The sequence below is a fragment of the Canis aureus genome, chromosome 24 (genome assembly GCF_053574225.1).
Source record: "Canis aureus isolate CA01 chromosome 24, VMU_Caureus_v.1.0, whole genome shotgun sequence".
NCBI classification, from domain to species: Eukaryota; Metazoa; Chordata; class Mammalia; order Carnivora; family Canidae; genus Canis; species Canis aureus.
In genome coordinates, this window is record NC_135634.1 from 14365143 (window position 1) to 14387620 (window position 22478).

A 22478-nucleotide genomic window follows, 5' to 3' on the forward strand; every position below is an offset into this window, starting at 1 on the left:
CAATTTGTTGGCATATAATTATTTATAATATTCTCTTATAATTGTTTCTATTTCTCTGGTGTTGGTTGTGATCTCTCCTTTTTCATCTGTGATTTTATTTATTTGGGTCCTTTCTCTTTTCTTTTTGATAAGTCTGGCTAGAGGTTTATCAATTTGATTAATTCTTTCAAAGAACCAGCTCTTAGTTTCATTGGTCTGTTTTACTGGGGTTTTTTGTTTGTTTGTTTGTTTCTATATCATTTATTTCTGCTCTAATCTTTCTTATTTCCCTTCTTCTGCTGGCTTTAGGCTTTATTTGCTCTTCCTTTTCTAGTTCCTTTAGGTGTAAGGTTGGGTTGTGTCTTTGAGACTTTTCTTGCTTCCTGAAGTAGACCTGTATTACTATGTACTTCCCTCTTATGACCACATTTGCTGCATCCCAAAGGTTCTGGATTATTGTATTTTCATTTGCTTCCATGTATTTTTTAATTTCTTTAATGTTCTAGTTAACCAATTCATTCTTTAGTAGGATGTTCTTTAATCTCATGTATTTGTGGTCTTCCCAAATTTTTTCTTGTGGTTAACTTCAAGTTTCATAGTGTCATGTCATGGTCTGAAAATATGCATGGTATGATCTCAATCTTTTTGTACTTGTTCACAGCTGCTTTATGACTCAGTATGTAATCTACTCTGGAGAAGGTTCCATGTGTATTCTGCTTTGGAATAAAATGTTGAATATATCTGTTAAGTCCATCTAGTCCAATGTATCATTCAAAGCCATTATTTCCTTGTTGATTTTATGCTTAGATTATCTGTCCATTGCTATAAGTGGGGTGTTAAAGTCCCCTACTATTATTGTATTATTATCAATGGTTTCTTTATGTTTGTTATTAATGGATTTCTATATTTGGGTGTTCCCAAGTTGGGGGCATAAATATTTACAGTTGTTAGATCTTCTTTTTGGATAGACCCCTTTATTATGATAGAGTTCCCTTCTACATCTCTTGTTACAGTCTTTGGTTTAACATCTAGTTTGTCTGATACAAGTATGGCTATGTTGGCTTTCTTTTGACGTCCATTAGCATGAAAGGACCCAATGAAAACAAGCTGCCACAGAAACGGAGAGCATCTTGTCTAGGCTGCCTTGCATATGTCAAGTGAAATATGTATACCTGATGCATGAAGCTCTGACACATCCACTCTGCCATTATAACTCATAAATGGCAAAGTTAGTCCCAGGTCTCTCTGACTGAAGTAAGGATTAGAGGTATCACACAGCTGAAAATTTGAGAATCAAGATTATAGAATACTGACCATGCTAGAAAAAGTCATACAGAATTATGTTAGTCCTGTGAATCTTCAATTGTCTGGATGCATTCATACAGATTGACTCCTCCAGAGTCAGGGCCCTCAATGGCATAGACACACACTGAGATCTACAGACTTGCATGAAAAGTCAGCAGTGTTTGGGGTGGCTGGCTGCTAATGGGCACTATCCAGCTCTGTCCAGTATGCCTCTGGTAATGTTTCATAGCTACTAGGAAAATAAAGTCTAGTTTCATATGGAGAGTGGGACTGCTACATTGCATCCCATCATATGGCCCATAGGCAATGGATGTCCAGTATTATCCAAGAAGGGAGAAATTGTTGCTTAGAGTGTGTAAAGCTTATGTGTTATGTTTTATCTTTCCCACATAAAACAGGATTAAAAATACCTGCAACAGAACATTACTAGAGGAGGTTCGGGAGATGGAAAGTAACAGAGTTCAAGAACTTAATCCTACAATGTTTAAAATGAGGTGAGACTGTTTTCTTTATCCTGATTTTTGTTAAAAACCTGTTCTCCTGTTTCATTTTTTAAAATATTTATTTATTTATTCCAGAGAGAGAAAGTGAGTGAGCAAGCATGTGCAAGTGGGGGGAGGGTAGAAGGAGAGAATCCCCAAGCAGAACACCCCACCCCCTGCTGAGCATGGAGCCCAATGCTAGACTTGATCCCACAATCCATGAGATCATGACCTTGGCCAAGATCAAGAGTCAGATGCTTCATCAACTAAGCCACCTAGGCACCCCTGTTCTCCTTGTTCCTCCCACTTTTCCTTCCCAGGTACTTCCATATTTTCCATGATTTCCTCAAGCTTATTAGGTGCATATCAAACAGGTATCTTGAACTTCATATCCCCACAGGCCCCTATTCTGTCACACTAGCTTCCCCTAAGGTCCTCCTTTCAGTGGATGGCAAGTTCATTATTCCAGTTTCTCAGACCAGAAATCTTGAGGTCATTCTCATTTCCTCTTTCTACTATCCCACACCCATTGTGTCAGAAAACTCTATTGCTCTTACCTCAAAGTAAACTGAGAATTAGATCACTGCTAACAATCTATACTATCTTGCCCTAGTCCAGCCCATATCATCTTTCTTCTGGATTATTTCAGTAGCCTCTAAACAGATATCCCACTGCTATCTATATTAAAAAAAAAAAAAAAAGTCAGCAGAACTTTAAAAAAAATTGTTTCATTTTACCCCACATGTTTTTTTTTAAAAAATATTTTATTTATTCATGAGAGACAGAGAGAGACAGAGAGAGACAGAGAGAGAGGCAGAGACACAAGCAGAGGGAGACGCAGGCTCCATGCAGGGAGGCTGTTGCGGGACTCAATCCCGGGACTCCAGGATCATGCCCTGGGCTGAAGGCAGGCACTAAACCTCTGAGCCACTCAGGGATCCCCTACCCCACATGTTTTTAAAGAAAACTTTGCCCTTTTCACAACCTTCCTTGCTAACTTTATTTTAACTTCTAGTAATTGGTGGACAGACATCCAGATATCTGTGTTGGGCCAGAGAATCTGCTAATTTCTGCCACTTTCCCCTGCAGATTCTTGCAAATAGGTTTAGACATGCAAGGGAAAGAAGCTCCTCTCTCTGCATCCTCCCTACTAGATGAAGCTGTGGCTACAGGAAGTCAGGAGAGTGCACTGAAGGAGAAAAGGACCAGGGCTTCTTTTGGAATTGCTCCCTTTCTCCCACTGCCTGGGAAGAAGACAACATGTTACAGTGTTGGCTTTCACAGTTGCTGCCTTGTTCCCACTGGTCTTGATCTGATGGCCTTGAGAGAAGAACAGGCCAATTGCTAGAAAATAATGTGTATTAACATTTTTAATCTCTATACCCGAACTATCTCCAGGGAGAGATCAGTACCAATTGTTTGCCATAACCTGGGTATTATTCTGAGTGAAAGTGCCATGCTCCTTCTCAGTAACAACAGACTTCTATTTCAGACACTTATATGAAGCCTGGCATATCCTGGGGTTTTAAGTGGGCTCTCCCTGGATCTGGAATATTTATACAGGAATTATAAGGCAAAGAATCAGTCTTTAACTATGTTGAATGCCTACTATATTTGGAGTACTTTGTTAACCATGAAGGAAAGGGTCAAAAGCAATGGATAGTATGACCTGGGTAAAGAGATCCAAAGGTACTCTTTTGTTTTTAATTTAGGAAGAAGTAAAATTGGAAGTATGGGCAAATCTAAATTAAATGAATGGGGTGATTAGTTAACATCCACATATTTAGTACCTATTGAGTACTCAGCACTGACAGTACCAAGTGTTAGCAATGATGAAGAACAATTGTAACTCTTGAATAATCAGTCTGAACAACTGGCCATTTCTAATCAGTTTAAAGAAATGCTTATCCCCATGACCCAACAATTCCATTTCTAGGTATCTATCCAAAAGACTTTAAAATATGTTTCCACACATCCAGTTACATGATGTTAAAAGATTCCCTGGTCAGTACAACCCAAAGAAGACCTTACCAAGATATATTATAATGAAACTGTCAAAAATCAAAAACAATCTTGAAAGCAACAAAAGAAAAGAAACTAACCACACACAAAAGAATGCTATGAACAGATTTCTCAGAACAAACCTCATGGGCCAAGAAAGGGTAAGATGCTATATTAAAAATGCTGAAGGGAAAACAACGACCAACCATGAATACAGTATCCAACAAAGCTAGAATTGAAAGTTTTTCAGACCAACAAAAACTAAAGAAGTTCATCACCACTGACCTGCCCTTATAAGAAATGTTAAAGAGACTTCTTTAAACTGAAATGAAAGGGCACTCATCAGTAACAGAGAAATGTGAAAGTATAAATCTCATTGGTAAAGGTAAATACATAATAAAATTCAGCATAATCTAATATTGTAAAGGTGGTGGATAAATTACTAATTAATATGAAGGTTAAAAGACAAAAGTTGTAAAAATAACTATAGTTGCAATCATTTGTAAATAGATACACAAGACAAAAAATGTAAATTATGACATCGAAAACAAAGAGTGGTAAGGAGGGTAAAAATGCAGACCTTTAGCATTCATTTGGATTTAAGTTGTTATCAACTTAAAATAAACCTAAAAATATAAGCAGTAGGGGTACTTGGGTGGTTCAGCAGTTGAGCATCTGCCTTCAGCTCAGGTCGTGATCCCAGAGTTCTGGGATCGAGTTCCGCATCGGGCTCACCATAGGAAGCCTATTTCTCCCTCTACCTATGTCTCTACTTCTCTCTGTGTGTCTCTCATGAATAAATAAATAAAATATTTTTTAAATATATAAATAATTTTATGTAACCTTCATGGTAACTGCAGAGCAAAAACCTATAGTAAACACACACACACATAAATAAATAAATAGAAAGGAATCTAAACATACCACTAGAGAAAATCATCCAATCACAAAGAAACAGAATAAGAAATGAAAGAACAAAGGAATTACTGAACAGGCAAACACAATGGCAATAAGTACACCTAGGCATATCTTGTTTTGTGCTTTTCTTTACGGCACTTCACAAATAGTGCTTTCTCGTTTCCTCCCTTTTCTTTTCTTTTTTAGAAATTGAAGGTTTGTGTCATACTGTATCTACAAGTCTGTTGGTATCATTTTTCCAACAGCATTTGCTCATTTCATATCTCTGTCACAATTTGGCAATTTGGTAAACTTTTTCATTATTATGTTTTTATGGTGATCTGTGAACAGTGATTGTGACTTGCTAAAAGTTCAGGTGACGGTGAGCATACATTAAAAATCTATTATTTTTAATTAAGATATGTATGGTTTTTTTAGACATAATGCGATGACATACTTAAGAGACACTATAGTATAGTGTAATCATAACTTTTATTAAAGAATTAGGGGGAGAAAAAGAACAAATTAAGCCTCAAGTTAGCAGAAGGAAGGAAATAACTAAGATCAGAGCAGAAATAGATACTAAAACAGTAGAAAAGATCAATTAACAGCTGTATTTAAAAAAAATAGACAAAGTAAACACTTTTGGTTAGACTAATGAAAAAAAAAGAGAGAGAACTCAAATCAGAAATGAAAGAGGAGACATTACAACCAATACCACAGATAAACAAAGGATCATAAAGCACTACTCTGAACAATTATACACCAACAATTGGACAATCTAGAAGATATGGATAAATTCTGAGAAACACATAAATCTACCAAGATGAATCATGAAGAAATAGAAAATATGAACAGACCAACTACCAGTATGAAAATTGAATAAGCAATCCAAAACCTCCCAACAAACAAAAGCCCAGGACCATGGCTTTACTGGTGAATTCTATCAAATGTTTAAAGAAGAATTAATACCAATCCTTATCAAACTCACTCAAAAAATAGAACACTTCTAAACTCATTTTACAAGGTCAACACTGCTTTGATACAAAACCAGATAAGGGTAGTATAAGAAATGAAAATTATAGGCCAATATCCCTGATGAACATACATGCAGAAATCCTCAACAAAATATTAGCAAACCAAATTCAACAATAACTAAAAAGGATCATACACCACAGGCAGGTAGGATTCATTTCAGGGATGTAATAATGGTCCAACATCCACAATCAATGCCATACATCGCATTAGCAAAATGAAGAATAAAAATTATATGATTATCTCAACAGATATGGAAAAAGCACTTGACAAAATTCAACATCCTTTCAAATGATAAAAACTCAATAAATTGGGTGTAAGGAGAATGTACCTCAACAGAATAAAGGTTATATATGACAAGCTCACAGGTAACATCATACTCAACAGTGAAAATCTGAAACCTTTTCCCCCAAGATTAGGAGCAAGATAAGGAAGCCCATTATCACTGCTTTTATTCAATATAATATTGTATGTCCTAACCAGAGCAATTAAGCCAAAAAAAAAAAGGGGGTGGGGGAATTCACTCAAATTGGAAAGGAAGAAGTAGAACTTATTATTTTCAGATGACATATTACACACAGAAAACCATAATGTCTCCATCAAAAAACTGTTGGAACTAATAAATGAATTCAGTAAAGGCATAGGATACAAAATCAATATACGAAAAAAAATGGGTTGTGTCTGATTCAGTTGTATCTGAAAGGGAAATTAAGAAAATAATCCCATTCACAATTGCACTGAAAAAAGTTACTGCATAAAATAATTATATAAGAGTACCTAAGAAAAATTTAACCAAGTAGGTAAAGAACTATACACTGAAAACTATAAGACACTGGTGAAAGAAACTGAAGATAATACAGCAAATGGAAAACTGTTCTGTGCTTATGGATTGGAAGAATTAATATTGTTAAAATGTCCACACCACTAAAAGCAAACTACAGATTCAATACAATCCTTATCAAAATACCAATGGCATTTATCACAGAATTAGAACAATCCAAAATTTGTATGGTATGACAAAAAACCCTGAAGAGCCAAAGCAATCTTGAAAAAGAAAAAGCTACAGGCATCACACTCCCTGATTTCAAATTATGTTTCAAAGCTATAATAATCAAAACACTATGATATGGCATAAAAATATATAGATCAATAAAAAATAATAGAGAATCCAGAAGTAACTCACACATAGATGGTCAATTAGTTACAACAAAGGCACCAGAAATATATAACATTTTCTTTAATAAATGGTGTTGGGAAACCTGGACAACCATATGCAAAATAATAAAATGGGACCACTGTCTTCCACCACACACAAAAACTAACTCGAAATGGATTAAAGATTGGATGTAAGGCCTGCAACCATAAAACTCCTAGAAGGAAACATAGGGGGTAAGTTCGTTGATATTGGTCTTAGTGATGATTTTTTGGATTTGACAGCAAAAGCAAAGGCAACAACAAAAACAAAAATAAACAAGTAGGACTATGTCAAACTAAAAACCTCCTGCAGAGCAAAGGAAACCATCAACAAAATGAAAAAGCAACCTACAGAATGGAAGAAGATATTTGCAAATCATATCTGATAAAGGGGGAATATCCAAAATATATAAAGAACTCCTACAACTCAATATGGTAAAAAACCAAACGTTCCATTTAAAAAATGATCAGAAGATCTGAGATGTTTTCCAAAGACATAGGGATGACCAACAGGTACATGGAAAGGTGTTCAACATCACTAATCATCAGGGAAATAAAAATCAAAACCACACTAATATATCACTTCACACCTGTTAGAACAGCTATTACCAAAAAGGCAAGAAATAAAGGATGTTGCCAAGGATGTGGAAAAAAGGAAACCTTTGTGCGGTTGTTAGGAATGAAAATTGACATAGCCACTATGGAAAACAGTATGTAGTTTTCTAAAAATTAATTAGAAATGCTGAAGGAAACAAAACCACTATGTTAAAGAGATATCTGCACCCCCATGTTCACTGCAGCATTATTTACAATAGCCAAGATATGAAAACAGCTTAAATGTCCATCAGTGGATGAATGGATACAGAAAATGTGTATGTGTGTATATATTTATATATATTATATATATATATATTATGGAATACTAATCAAACATAATAAACAAGGAAATCCTTCCATTAGTGACAACATAAATGGACCCTGTGGGCATTATGTTAAATGAAATAAACCACATAGAGAAAGACAAATACTGTATGATTTCGCTTATATGTGGAATCTAAACAAAACAAAACACCAAACTCATAGATACAGAGACCAGACTAGTGGTTGCCAGAGCTAGGGATGGGATGGGGTGAAATTGGTGAAGGATGTCAAAGATGAAAACTACCAGTTATAATTAAGTCATAAGGATGTAATGTACAGCATGGTGACTATAGTTAATAGTACCGCATTATAGATTTTAAAATATTAAGACAGTAGAACTTAATTCTCATCACCAGAAAAAAATATTATACTATGTGTGGTGATGGGTGCTAACTAGATTAGTGGTGATCATTTTGTATACACACATACACACACACACAATCATTATTTTGTACACTTGAAACTAATGTTATAAGTCAATTTTATCTCAATTTTTTAAAAAATGAAGAAAATCTGAACAGACCAAAACAAGTAAGAAAATTTAATCAGTAATGAAAAACCTCCCACAAATTAAAGTCCAGAACCAGATAGCTTCACTGGTGAAATCTACTGAACATTTACCAGTCCGTCTCAAACTTCCAAAAAACAGAAATGGAAGGAGCACTTTCAAACTCCTTTTACCAAGCCATCATGACTCCGATACCAAAGCCAGGTAATGATACTACAAGAAAATATCCCTGTTGAATATAAATGCAAAAATTCTCAAAAAATACTATCTAATCTAAATTCAATAGCACATTAAAATGACCACACAATCATTATCAAGTGGAATGTACTCAGGAATGCAAAAATGGTTCAACATCCACAAACCAACAATGTGACATGCCACATTACCAGAATGAAAGACAAAAATCATGATGATTTCAATATATGCAGAAAAAGCATTTGACAAAATTCATTCTTTCATGATAAAAATTCTCAACAAACTGGGTACAGAAGAAACATGCCTCAACATGATAAAGGCCATATATGACAAACCCACATGTAATATCACACTTCATGGTAAAAGGTTGAAAGCTTTTCCTTTAAAATCACCAAAAGGCAAAGGTGCCCACTCTCACCACTCCTATTCAACACTGTTCTAAAAGTCCTAAACAAAGCAATTAGGCAAGGGAAAAGAAAAAGGAATGCAAACTGGAAAGGAAGAGGTAAAATAGTGTCTGCTGATGATGCGATCTTGTAGATAGAAAATCCTTGGGATCCCTGGGTGGCTCAGCAGTTTAGCACCTGCCTTCGGCCCAGGGCGTGATCCTGGGGTCCTGAGATCGAGTCCCGCATCGGGTTCCTTGAATGGAGCCTGCTTCTCCCTCTATGTCTATGCCTCTCTCTCTCTGTGGCACTCATGAATACATAAATAAAGTCCTAAAAAAAAAAGACCAAAAAAGAAAAGAAAATCCTTAAGACTCCACCAAAAAACTGTTAGACCTAATAAATTAAGGAAAGTTTTAAGATACAAAATCAACATGCAAAAATCAGTTGCATTCCTATACACTAACAATGAACTATCTGAAAGGAAATAAAGAAGATAATCCTATTTATAATAGCATCAAAACCAATAAAATACCTAGGAATAAACTTAACCAAGGAAGTGAAAGACCTATACAACAAAAACTATAATACATTGATGAAAGATATTAAAGAGAACACAAATAAATGGAAAGAGATCCTGCATTCATGGATCAGAAGAGTCAATGTTAAAATGTGCATACCACCCAATGCCATCTATAGATTCAATGTACTCCCTATCAAAATTCTAATGTCAGTTTTCACAGAAATAGGAAAAAAATCCTAAAATTTATATGGAATCACAAAACACCCCACAGAACCAAAGTAATCTGGAAGAAGAAAAAAGCTGGAGGCATCACAATTTCTGATTTCAAACTGTTATGAAGCTATCATAATAAAGTAAATTATTATTATTATAAGTATTATTGTATATTGCTATAGCAGTCAAAACAATATGCTACTGGTACAAAAAACAGATCTGGGAGATGGATTCATAGGTAAATAGCTTTGTTAAAATTCATTACTCTGTACTTTTAAGATCTATCCATTTATCACATGCAAAATGAACCTCAGTAATAAAGAAACCAAACCAAAAATATAAACACAATGTAAATGTACAAAAAGAAAGCTCATGTAACAAAGGACTAACATCCCAAATAGATAAATTATTTCCAGAAATCAGCAAGACCACACCCAAGCAATAGAAAAATAGGCAAAGTAGGGATGTCTGGGTGGCTCAGTGGTTGAGCGTCTGCCTTCGGCTCAGGTCATGATCCTGGAGTCCCAGGATCGAGTTCCACGTCGGGCTCTCTGCATGGAGCCTGCTTCTCCCCCTGCCTATGTCTCTGCCTCTTTCTCTGTGTGTCTCTCATGAATAAATAAATAAAATCCTAAAAAAAAAAAAAAAAGAAAAAGAAAAAGAAAAAGAAAAATAGGCAAAGTATAAACAGTTCACAGAAAAGGAAATACTAAAGATTCTTAAACATATGAAAAGATTCTCAACTTCACTTACAGTAAGAAGTGAAAAATGCTAAGTACACAGAATATTTTTCATCATCTATCATTGTTGGCCACCCTTGGTTGGTGAAAATATGAGAAAGGAAAGAATTATGATAGTTAATTTGGCAGTATGTATCAGAAATACATTTGCATTTGGCCTTTGACTCAGTAATTTCATTTCTGGGAATGTACCGCCCCCCTACATCCCCCAAATACTCACATATGTCCCAGTGTTAGGGACAGCAGCTGTATTTGGAACAGCAAACATTTAGGAATAACCATATCTGTGTGGTACATTCACATGCTTAAAACACTCTCTAGCTGTGAAAAGGAGTCAGGAAGCTCTCTTTGAACTGAGATGCCAGTGGTTCCAGGATGTATTAATAGAAAAAGTCAAATGTCAAGCGCTGTGTACAATATGCATCCTTTGGTGTAAAAGGGGAGGTATAATAATATATGAACGCTTTTTCTTATAAAATAGCTAAGAAACCACTATGAATGATTACCAGTAAGGAAAAGAGGAAAACAGGAAGATGGGAAAAGACAGTAGAATAATTATTATCTATTTTCTCTTTAAAAATTTAACCAGGTAAATGCTTTATCTGTGACAAATTTAACAGAGATAGGAAGGGAAGGAGCAGGAGAGAGAAAGAGAGAGGAGAGAATGCAAATGAGTAAGTGGATTCTGAAAAGCCCAGAGCCAAATGTTCTTCAGCTCCTAGATATACAAGCAAAAGTAAAATCCTACTCTGAGTCAACTACTTTGGAAATTTCAACCTTTTTTATTATTAATTTTTAAAAATCTCATTCAGAACATTATCGAGAGGTCACTTTCATTCTAGAGTGGAATTCAGAGGGGCAAGTCAATAGCCAACTATTCCAAAGGCCCCTCCATTGTGTGATAACCTTTGAGCTACACCACCCCAATAGATGCTACTTCAGGCAGCTCTTAGAAACTTTCTTCTGAGCCATGAAAGGGAAGCTGGCTCTAGAGAAGGCCCTCTTCCCACAGGAGGCATGGTATAGGTGCTTGTTGAAAGAAGCTGCAATTTGTTACACAGGCTTAGAGCCCCTCAAATCTCTAGAAATACCAGGATACATGACAAATGCCAAAACAGCAAAAGACTCTTATGGTTTGGTGACATCTCAGAAGCGAGAAGACAGAGAAATTTAGGCTGCATGGGTATTTTGCTTTTATCCCATTTTTCAGGCTTATAGAGAAAAAGAAAAGAAACTATGGACTTCCCTAATTACACTGCTATATTTACACACAATGACCTCACTCTTTGGAATTTAGAAAGTATTGAACTTGGGGCTTCCAGTGTGGTCCCACAAAAAGCCTTGGGATCTAGAGAAGCAACCTCTCATGCCTAGAGCTGATCCTTGCTGATACGCGTTGTTCAGAGTCTTGAACCAGGAAGTTGTGACAAAGATTTTTAAAATACACACCATAAAATCTGTAAGGTGCTCTGGGAGGCCAGAAGACTGACAGGACATGCATCATTCCTTTCGATTACTGGGGAGAGTCAGGAGAGCTGTATATAAGAAATGCTCACAAGTAAAACCCCTATTTCAGAAGCACCTTGCTGAGTGTCTGGATAATATAAATTTTTTACTTTAGATATATGAACACTCTCTAAAATACGAGGAAGACTCTTTTCTTTTACTTTGTAACGTTATTTCCCCCAATAAAGTTCTTTGAAATCTGTTCCAATTAACTAAAGCGAGGCTATGATTGATTTACCCACAGGGTGGAGGCAAAAAATGTCCAAATGTCCCTAGCCAGCCAACCACACAAGATTGTCTTCCGGCATGAATCTGTTGACCAAAGCACCCCATGTAAGTAACCTGCCCTAATGTAGGCCACAAGCAGAGACTACAGACATGAAGGATGAGTCATTAAATGTCAGGTGCTTCTTGAGATTAGGCCAAGTGAAATGAGCCAGACACAAAACAAGTACTGTATGACTCCACTGATATGAGGTACTTAGAGTAATCAAATTCATAGAGACAGAAAGGGGGTGGGGGTTTCCAAGGGCGGGGGGTGATGTGGGAGAATGGGGACTCCGTGTTTAATCAGTATGGAGTTTCAGTTTGGTAAGATGGCAAGAGGTGTGCAGGTGGCTGCTAGTCATGCGTCCACAGCACTGTGAATGCCCCGGAATCGTATAGTTAAATATCACTAAGATGGTAAACTTTTTTTAAAGATTTTATTTACTTGAGAGAGTAAGAGCAGAGCAAATGAGAGAGCATGAGTTGGGGCAAGGGGCAGAGGCAGAGGGAGAAGCAGGCTCCCAGCTGAGCAGAGGACTTGACCCCAGGATTATGATCTGAGCCAAAGGCAGACACTTAACTTATTGAACCACCCAGACACCCCAAGGTGGTAAATCGTATGTTACATGTGTTTTACCACAATTTTTTTTTAAAAAACAAAACTACCTGTAGTATTAAACATTTTTTTAAGAGGTAAAGTAGTTCTCATAGGGCAGGAGGGCTCAACTGGATTCATGAAATTAATGATCTTGAAAGCAAGTGCAATTTCAAAGAACATAATTCCTGATTTTCATTCTTGAATGATAACATCCTTAAGCCTAACATCCTCATGTTTTCAAGATCCTTTGACAGACTCCCAACATCCCATTTAAAATGGAAAAGTGGTATCTGGTGCCGAGTAATTTTTACTCATAGGAAGCTTATGTACCCTTTCTGGGAGTGTGATGTTAACATCGCCCACGTTGGGCACAAAAACCTTTAAAAGTCATTTCATTTTCCCTTCCTTCAATAAGAAATGCATCCAAGAAGTGCCTGGTTGAAAGATTTAGTTCCTATGTGACTCATGTCTGATAATGTGAGTGCTGAATACTATTCTGAGAAAGGAAACAAGTCAAACAAAAAGGTACTACAAAGGAATGTGGGGTATTTGTGGGGAATGAAAACCAACTGTCCCTCTTTTCTGACCAAGGTGTTTACTGAGAGTTGTAGGATTTTAAAATTCTAGATTTTTTTATTTTCTTTGTTTTTCTTATCTCTGAGGTTTGTCTGTCTCTGGATTGATCACTCTTTCTCTTTTGCACACATGCACTCTTACTTCCTCTTCTCCTGTGCCCAGCACTTTTCTTCCCCCTCTCTTGCTAGATGAGTTAATATCCCTCTGATCCTCTTTCCCAAACGATGACCTTGATCCCTACACCCCCGAGAAAAATGGGCCAGAAATGAACTTCCAGGGGCTCTCACCACCACCTCACCTGCCAGCTACTCCCTTCCCACTTGTTTCCACAGATGGCTCTCATGCCAGTGCATGGCCACTGACTCCATTTGCTCATGTTCACCCAGGAACCCCACTCTGGTCATTCTTTCCTCTGTCTCCTAACATCACCACTTTTTTACTCTGCTCTATTAGATCATTCTCATGAGCACACAAAAGGTTGTCTTAAAAAGTAGAACTATATCTGGACCACACATTACCCATTAGAGCATACTTCATTTTGTTGCTCTCCTTTGCAGCAACAGTTCTTGGTCAAATTGTCTGTATCCATTTTCTCCAAATCCCCTTTTCCCCATCTCTCTTAAACCCACTCCATTAAACCTTCATTCTCACCACTTAACTGACATTCCTCCAGTCAAGGCCACCAGTGATTTCCAAAATTGAGCACCTGGTTTCCTCTCTCACCGAGCCTGTTCCATTGGCAGCCTTCACTTAAAGACAACTACATGCCTCCAATTGCTCACGTCAAAATCCTTGGAGTCCTTCTAATTCCTCTAACATATAGATGGCTCTGCCATCACATTGTGTTCAGAGTCTGACCACTTCTCAGTCATACCTCTGTTGGCACCCTTGTCAGGACCACCATCACCTGTCTGCACTACTGCAACAATCTCTTAACAAGTCTCCTGCTTCTACCCTTGATTTTCATATGGCAGCCAAAGTGATGCATTTAAAATCATGTCAGCACAAGCACCTCAAATTTCTGTTCAAAATTCTTCAATACTATCTCTCACATTCTATATAAAAGCCTTACAATGGCCAAGAAAAACTTACTTGATCTGGATCCTGACTTTCCTGGTGTCATCTGATCTTCCTTCTTCATTCCGCTTCATTCTCTGTGATCTTCTGTAATATATAAGGACTGCTCTTGCCCTAGGGCTTTTGCATTGGCTGACACTTCTAGGCTGAAGTCAGCCTACAAAGCAAATCCCTCATATATCTGTGTTGTCCATTCTCACTTCCTTCAAGTCTTTGACCAAATATCATGTTCTCAATAAAGTCTACCTTGACCAGTCTATTGCTATACAACTGCATCCCTGATTTCAGTTTACTTTTTCTTTCAATCTTAGCTCTTTAATACACTCCTGGGTACTATATGATTAACTTTTTGTTATGTGATTGTTGTCTTCATGTACTTATATATTATTGCTAGAACATAAGCTCTATAAGAACAAGTATTTTGCTTCACTAATTTACTCCAAGAATGCATGTACATAGTAGACACTCAACACAAATCTTACTGAACTAATTGACTAATAAAGAATCCAAACAGAATTACATATACTAACAAATAGTCATTCCTTCTTCCATCTGTCCAATATCAACTCTAAACACAGACAAAATGGAACCAGTATTTACTGAGCACATACTGTGATCTTGACCAATGTTAGACACGTGGCCTTTATTACACTGAATATTTGGAGCCATCATGTGGAGAAAGTTATGAAATAATTGTTGAATGACAAGTTAACTGAATGAATCCTCATTTTGCAGAGAACAAAATGGTGGTTCAGCAAATTTAGTCACTTGCCTTAGATTATATAACTAGAAATGGGTGGAAGCCAGACTGGAACTTCAGTCTGTCTCATTCTAAAGTGCCACATTGTTCAGCTCCAGAGCAGACACATAGGAATCAGACAGATGGGCAATTGTCTCCCAGGTCTGCCTCTTGACTTGCTATGGAACTCTGCGCATGTTGGTTACCATCTCTGAGCTGTACTTTTCTACCTTTTCGGTATTTCATGCTATTGGGGTTACCATAAGCAAAATGGAGTGTTAAAGGACCCATATATGTAGATTCAAATAGAGGGATAAGTGCCTTACACAAGAATCAGATGGTCCTAAAACCACTACAAAACCTTTAATAATATATGAGAACATGAATGACTTTAAAACATTATTGGCTATATATGAGAAATAGAAAAAATATATTTCAATTACTTTTAAAAATGCTGTATAAGGAGAAATTATTTTCATGACTCACTTTGTAAAAATACTAAAATAGGGAATCCTATTGGATGATTAGAAATCTTATAGGAGTACAAGAGGTTCTAAGTTGTTTTCTCTACGACATCATCTTTTGTTGCTTGAGGTGAAATTCCTCAGCCAGTTTGTAGGTTTTTAGGTTCTGTGTGTTTTTCTGCTGTACACCACAATATTAATTTGTAAAGTGCTCTGAGCTCTTCAAATAAGAAATAAGCGGGTAGGTTCTCTATTAATTGCAATTAACAACTCTTTCTTGAGCCAGAAAATTCTGACTTTAAGATTTTATCAGACTCCTAAATTTATAATAAAGTGAATTAAATGAGACAATTATGCCAAAATAATGAGAAATGACATGGTTGATTCTGAAATCTGTTAAATGTTTTACCAGGTTGAAGAAAAAAAGTGACTTAAAAATTCCCTCATACTTCATTCTAGCCTCCAGTCCCCTTCCCTGCCTCTCTCCCCCATCCCCCTGATTCTGGCTGCTGCTGAGCATGTAGGAAGCAGATGCACTGGGAAGTCAGCCCGGGGAAGTTCAGAAGTTGGGTCCATCCAGGGCTTTCCCTAGTCCCCATCACTACTTTGTGGCTGCCAGGACTTCCTGAAAGACAAATGAAAGTGGGATAGGCTAATTGCTGGAGGCTTCCTCTGAGTTCCCCATTTGGATGCAAATACGGGCTAAATGTCCACCTGGTAGAAGCTGGTGACCTGAGGGTGTGTCTTTGTCAGGCTGAGGGGTGCAGGCTGGACAAGCTGAGGGTCATGGGTCCAGTTGTCGCTTTTCAGCTATCATTCCTCCCTGGGAACAGTTTGGAAAGGAAAACCAGCCCAGATTTCCAGAAGATACCATTTAATCTCTGAGTAGCCACAGATTCTGGTTTTCTGAGGCCAAATCTTTGTACAACTGGGGGGACCTTTTTTAGGAAAATTAGGTTTAAATGCAAATATTTAGAATGGGTAAAAAAAAAAAAAATCACAACATATCACTAGAGTACAAAAGAAAAATTTAAAACATCACCCAGAGCCTTTAATGAGGGTAATGTGGCTGATATTTCATCAGCTCACAAAAGATCTTTCTCTGTGTATGTGTCTTGTAAGAATCAGGGAGAAATATTCTTTTCAGACCCACTTGCTCTCTGGAAGTCTTAGGTCAAGAATTAAAAACAGGAAAGAGGGATCCCTGGGTGGCACAGCAGTTTAGCGCCTGCCTTTGGCCCAGGGCGCGATCCTGGAGACCTGGGATCGAGTCCCACGTCGGGCTCCCGGTGCATGGAGCCTGCTTCTCCCTCTGCCTGTGTCTCTGCCTCTCTCTCTCTCTCTCTGTGTGTGACTATCATAAATAAATAAAAGTTAAAAAAAAAAAAACAGGAAAGAAAGGTTTGAGGTCTCCATTTGAGTGGGGAGGAGACAATTTAAAATGCTAACACGTCTTCCGTGTAAAAAGGGCAGAGGGATAAGTAAGAGAAGGGGGATGTTTCATTCATTTTTGTAGCCCTCCTTGTTGTTATGATTAGAACATTTGATATAAAAATGAAGGGACAGCTGTTTTTCTACCTTTGGTCGTCTATGGCTGACATGAAGTGGGCCCACACTCAGAAAGAGGCAGCCCCTGAATGCTCAGAAATCCTGCCTGTGGGTTTTCCTGCCAAACCTGTAGGCCCTGTCCTGCGGTATCTTGTCCTTCATAGCCACTAAGAACATCCCATGGATACACACGGGAAACACTTGAGTGGTTCTAAAAAATGCCAAAGTTTCACCTTGAGATTGTGATCGAGTTCCTCTGAGTAGGAAGGAAAGAGGAGGAAGGACGCCCCCGGGGTTGGAAGCTATTGATTCCAGCATCCACCTGACAGTTGTGGTTCAATTGCCCTAAACAGTGGTTCTCCATACCTTGCACTCAGGCCAGCAGCTGGTGCATCAGCTGGGAAGCTGTTAGAAATATCAGCTCTAACACAGCAGGCTCACTAAACCAGAAATTCTGGAGGTAGGGCCAGTGGTTGCCAAGTGAATCCTGGCACACACTCAAGTGTGAGAACCACTGGTCCAGTGTTAGTGCTGGATCCCAGGATTTTACCAGCTTTCAGGTGATTCTACTGAGGAGAGAATTCTGGGACCACTCGTCTTTCCTTCCACACAGAAGCACTGCAGTTAATCCAATAATTCAGTATATGCCACATGGATATGTTACTTTTCTTCTTTCAATGATGACTCCAGAAATGGGTATGTTTAAAGGGCTCCTCTAAGTGGTTCTTTAATATGGCCAAACCTGCAAGCTGCTCCATTACTGTTCTCTCACCACACCTCGCCATTCTCCTTGCCTCTGTTACTAGCCTGGCTAATGTGGCCAATGTGTGCCAGTTAGGTAGGGGTCTTGCTTTCTGTCAGAATGTTCCTTGAACATTAGTGCTCCTAACAGATTCCCCTGTGCTTTACTCTTTCAGATGGGTACGCATTTTCTCAAGTAGAACAAGCTGTGATTACTCAGGAAGAACTAATCTGTTCTTATGACACTACTAAAAGCCAAGGCTGTAAGAGCTTAAATAAGGCCTCTTCTGGCCCCAACTATGAGTGAGGTTTGGACCACAACATCCTGTGTTCTTATGTCCTTCCCCCAAACCGCAGAACATGCCAACACCCCCGAACACTCTTTTCTTGTGGCTCTGGCCAGTTATTTATGTATTGGTTTATGTATGGATCACAATCCCTTGATATAAATAATGGGGGAAGCCTATTTGCTTTTCCTTAATTTGTCTTCAATGTTTCACCTGACCTGTTTACTTTTCTGTAGTTGTGAGAATTTATCAGTTGTCTTAAGTATAAAATTAAAAGCATTTTGTTTCACCAAAATGTAAGCTTTAGTACAAGTTATTTTGGGAGAAAAGGTAGAGAAGGTCATGATGCTTAACAACCCTATCTTAATTGAAAAGGAGTCACACAGAAACTTTGTATCTTGAAAACTCAACAGATTAAGGCTGGCATATGAAGGCAGCATATAAAGTATTTTTCTTAAGTAGAATGTCCTGTCACTTTGAATCACATTTGTATAACATTTGCACAGTATTCTTGATTTCGATGAATTCATATAATAGGTGTAATATACTGGTAATCTCAGGTTTCAAAATTATTGTGCAAAAATCAACATATCTCCTTATTTTCTGGACATCAATGTACTCTCTATTCTGATTCCCCTATGCATTAGGACTTAGTAGGAAATTCAACTGCAATTATTCTTGGGACTGTGCCTCAGGCTTATACTAATTTTCCAGGGTTTCACACAGTGCACAGCATTGGGGGACCCTCTTCTTCTGTCATCTTCCCACATTAAGTCACCACTAAAACTAATGGTTTATTTTGGTCACTTCACGAGGTTTCTGTGCCAAGTGAAATTGGAACCTTTGTGGAGGTTGGAAATCCCCATACCTATGAATGATTCTGGGTCACTAATTCTGATGTGTGGGAGGGTTTATTCCCTATACATCCAAATAATTCTCAGACACCATCTGGGTATCCTATAGTTCAACTCAATTCTGACGTTATCTACCTAAAGATAGCATCAGAGCCCAAAGGTTAAGGACTGAGTCTCACAAGTCTGCCCCTCATCCCCACAAACACACTTCAGATGCCAATCCCAGGTTCAGATTGTCACCTATGCTTCTGATCAACTGTTTATAAGTCAAACTTTCCCATGACACCCTCCTTGGGTCCAATTAATTAGCTAGAGCAGCTCATAGAACTCGGGAAACCCATTTACTCATTAGATACCAATTATTTACAAAAGATATTAAATAATATGAAAGAATATGATTCAACAGCCAGATGAAGAGATACATAGGGCAAAGGTCACAAAGCAGCTTTTGGGAGTGCTTGGGTGGCTCAGTTGGTGGAGCATCTGTTTTGGGCTCAGGTCATGATCTTACAGTTATAGGATCGAGCCCGACATCAGGCTCTGCCCTTGGTGTGGAGTCTACTTCAGATTCTCTCTCCTGCTTTCTCTCTCCCTCTCTCTCAAATAAAAAAATCTTTAAACACACACACACACACAAAACTAAAACAAAAGACAAAAAACAAACACAAAAACAAAACAAAACAAAAAAAAACAAACCCAAAGCAACTTCTGTCCCAGTGGAGTTTGGGCCTACACAGTAATACATGGAAAATTCTGGTTCACCAACCCAGAAACTCCCTAAAACCCTTCCTTTTGGTTTTTTATGGAGGCTTCATTGCATAGGCCTTATTGATGAAATCATTGGCCATTGGTGATTGATTCAACCACTCCTTCACCTTCTCCAGAAAGGAGTGGGTGGGGCTCAAAGTTCCAACCCTCTATTTAGTGTTGGTTCCCCCTCCTAAGGTGCGTTCCAAAAGCTACCTTATTAACATAAACCCAGTTGCCTTAGAAAGGGACTTTTTAGGGATAAAAAGATAGCATTTCACCTTTATGCGTCTGAAGCATTTTCAGGAACTGATGACAAGAGACCAAATATAACAAAAGATGTTCTCATTGCTCTTATCACTCAGGAAATTCCAAGGGTGTTTGTTGCTGTGAGTGGACAAAGACCAAATATATATGAGAAATATGTTTTGGTCATTCAGATGACCATCTTGACCAAATATATATTCCTTATAAATCATAATATTGCACCTGTGGTCTAACATCACCAGCAAAACCATTCCTCTCTTGGAACACATCATCATTTCAGTGCACACTGAGGGAATGAGGAGATAGCTTTCAAATTTCCCATGTAGTCTTAAGTCCTATTTCTCAAACCCATTCTACTTAGTTTTTAAAAGCAAAAGCCAGGAATTCTTGAAGGCAGAACCCTCTTTTCTGTTCTTCTATCCAAATGTTTTTTTCCTGAGGAAATAACCCCAAAGTCTAATAACTATTTGAATAGAGATAAGGCAATAAGAAAAACATTGGGGAGGGGGAGGAGAGGGAGAAAAACCTAACCAGTATCTCAAAAATGTATTCATGAGTGGAAAAACAAAATATGGCATATCCACACGATGGAATATCATCTGACTATAACAAGTAATGAAATACTGATACACACACAACATGGATGAAACTTAGAAACATTATGCTAAGTAAAAAAAAAGCCAGTCGTTAAAGGCCACATATAGTATGATTCTATTGGGAAGTTCGTAAGCAAAACTATAGAAATATAAAGGAGATTAGTAATTGCTTAGGTCTACTGAGAAGATGAAGAGGGAAAGGGTTACTATCTAAAGGGTAACAGGGTTTCTTTTTGAGCTGATGAATATGTTCTAAAATTGACTGCAGTAATAGTTGCACGTATTTGTGAATATATTTTAAAAAGCCATTGAGTTGTATACTTTAAATGGATGAATTGGTGATTTAAATCTCAGTAAAGCTATTTTCAAAAATTATCCAGGAGAATTCTCCTTTTAATTATAATGTACTATAATGTACTTTGCCCTCCTGCTTAAAACTATTAGAAAACGATATGAAAAATGTATTTTCAGACATTGGACAAACGACAGCACAGGAACATAATCCCTAAGAGAAAAGAATTAAAGTAAGCCATACTGTTTCCCAGGCTTTCTTCCTAGAGGCACTTTCTAGACCATGGTACAGAAAAGTAGTACCCAAGCAAAGCACAGTACTCTCAGTGAATTGGGGAGACTAAGCTAAAAGTTTGGGGAGGCTGAGGCAGCTGATATTTGCTGGGTATAGTACTATTGAAAAAGAAACTGAATTCAGAAAGAGCTCTAGACATTTCCTTAGGGATATTACAGAGTGAACAGCTAGATGACAACCTATATATAGGTGGAGTGAAACTCAGCAAAGTTGGGCAAAGACAACTACCAGAGACAGTTGCCTCTATTGTCCAGTTGTAGGGTGGACAATTCCCAGAACTTCACATGACACAATATTCAAGTAAATAGGGTGGAAGGGCTTGATGAATATTTGAGATATTCATAGAGACCCCAAAAGAGCCAGACCTGAATAATAAGGCTAAGCTAGCACTAGAGCAAAAACTACTCTAGACCTATAATCTTATTTTAACAAAGCTTATCTTAGCAAAGCTTGAAAAGAAGCACCCAAAGCATCAGGTGGATCCATAGTTAACTAAGCTGCCTGGAAGAAAAAACAACCAACCCATCTAAGAGAAGAAAACAAATCCAGACACTTCAGTATAATAGTAACAATGTTCAACATCTAGTATGAAATGAATAGATTTTCAAAGCAGGAAAACCTAATCCATAAGCAAAATAAAAGTCAATGGAATGATCCAGAACTGACAGAGATGATGGAATGAACAGACAAGAACTTTAAAACAACTATTACAAATATGTTTAAGGATTTAGGACAACATGAACACAATGAGGGAAGAAATGAAAACCATAAACAAAGAAACAAATAAAACTTCTAGGGCTGAAAAAACATAAACAATGAAAATGTTATTGAATCAGTTTAGCAGATCAGACACTGCAGAATAAAAAAATAAAAATAAAAACTTGAGCAAAGCAGTTGAAATGATCCAAACTGAAACACAAAGAAAAAGGCTGAACAAAAACTGAAAAGAGCATCAATTACCTGGGAGACAATACTAAACAATTTTATATGCATTCTTTAGAGTTACAGATAGAGAAAGTGATAGAAAAATAATCATTGAAGAAATAAAGGCAGTACATTTTTCAAGCTTGATCTGAGAAGCCAACCCATGGCAGGCTAAACACACACAAAGCATAATCAATTTGCTGCAAATCAAGGATAAGGAGAAAAATCTTTAAAGTAGCCAGACACACACTCTAAAGTTAAGGAAAAGCACATTGAAAACGACCACTGACTTTTCAGAAAAGCCAAAAGGAAATTTGCTGAA

At 37.5% G+C, this 22478-nt stretch overlaps 1 protein-coding gene across 6 annotated transcripts in view; it reads left to right on the plus strand.

The window, feature by feature from the left end:
* The window catches only part of LOC144295812 (phospholipid-transporting ATPase IB-like), a 177972-nt gene extending 159495 nt beyond the window's left edge, over positions 1-18477 (plus strand). For all 6 annotated transcript variants that reach the window (XM_077868330.1, XM_077868334.1, XM_077868331.1 and 3 more), the window contains 3 exons: positions 1683-1778; positions 12130-12218; positions 18072-18477. In XM_077868330.1, the coding sequence (XP_077724456.1) occupies positions 1683-1778; positions 12130-12218; positions 18072-18202 (316 nt within the window). In that variant the 3' untranslated portion in view covers positions 18203-18477. The remainder of the gene's footprint in view (positions 1-1682; positions 1779-12129; positions 12219-18071) is intronic.
* Positions 18478-22478: the final 4001 nt, after the last annotated feature.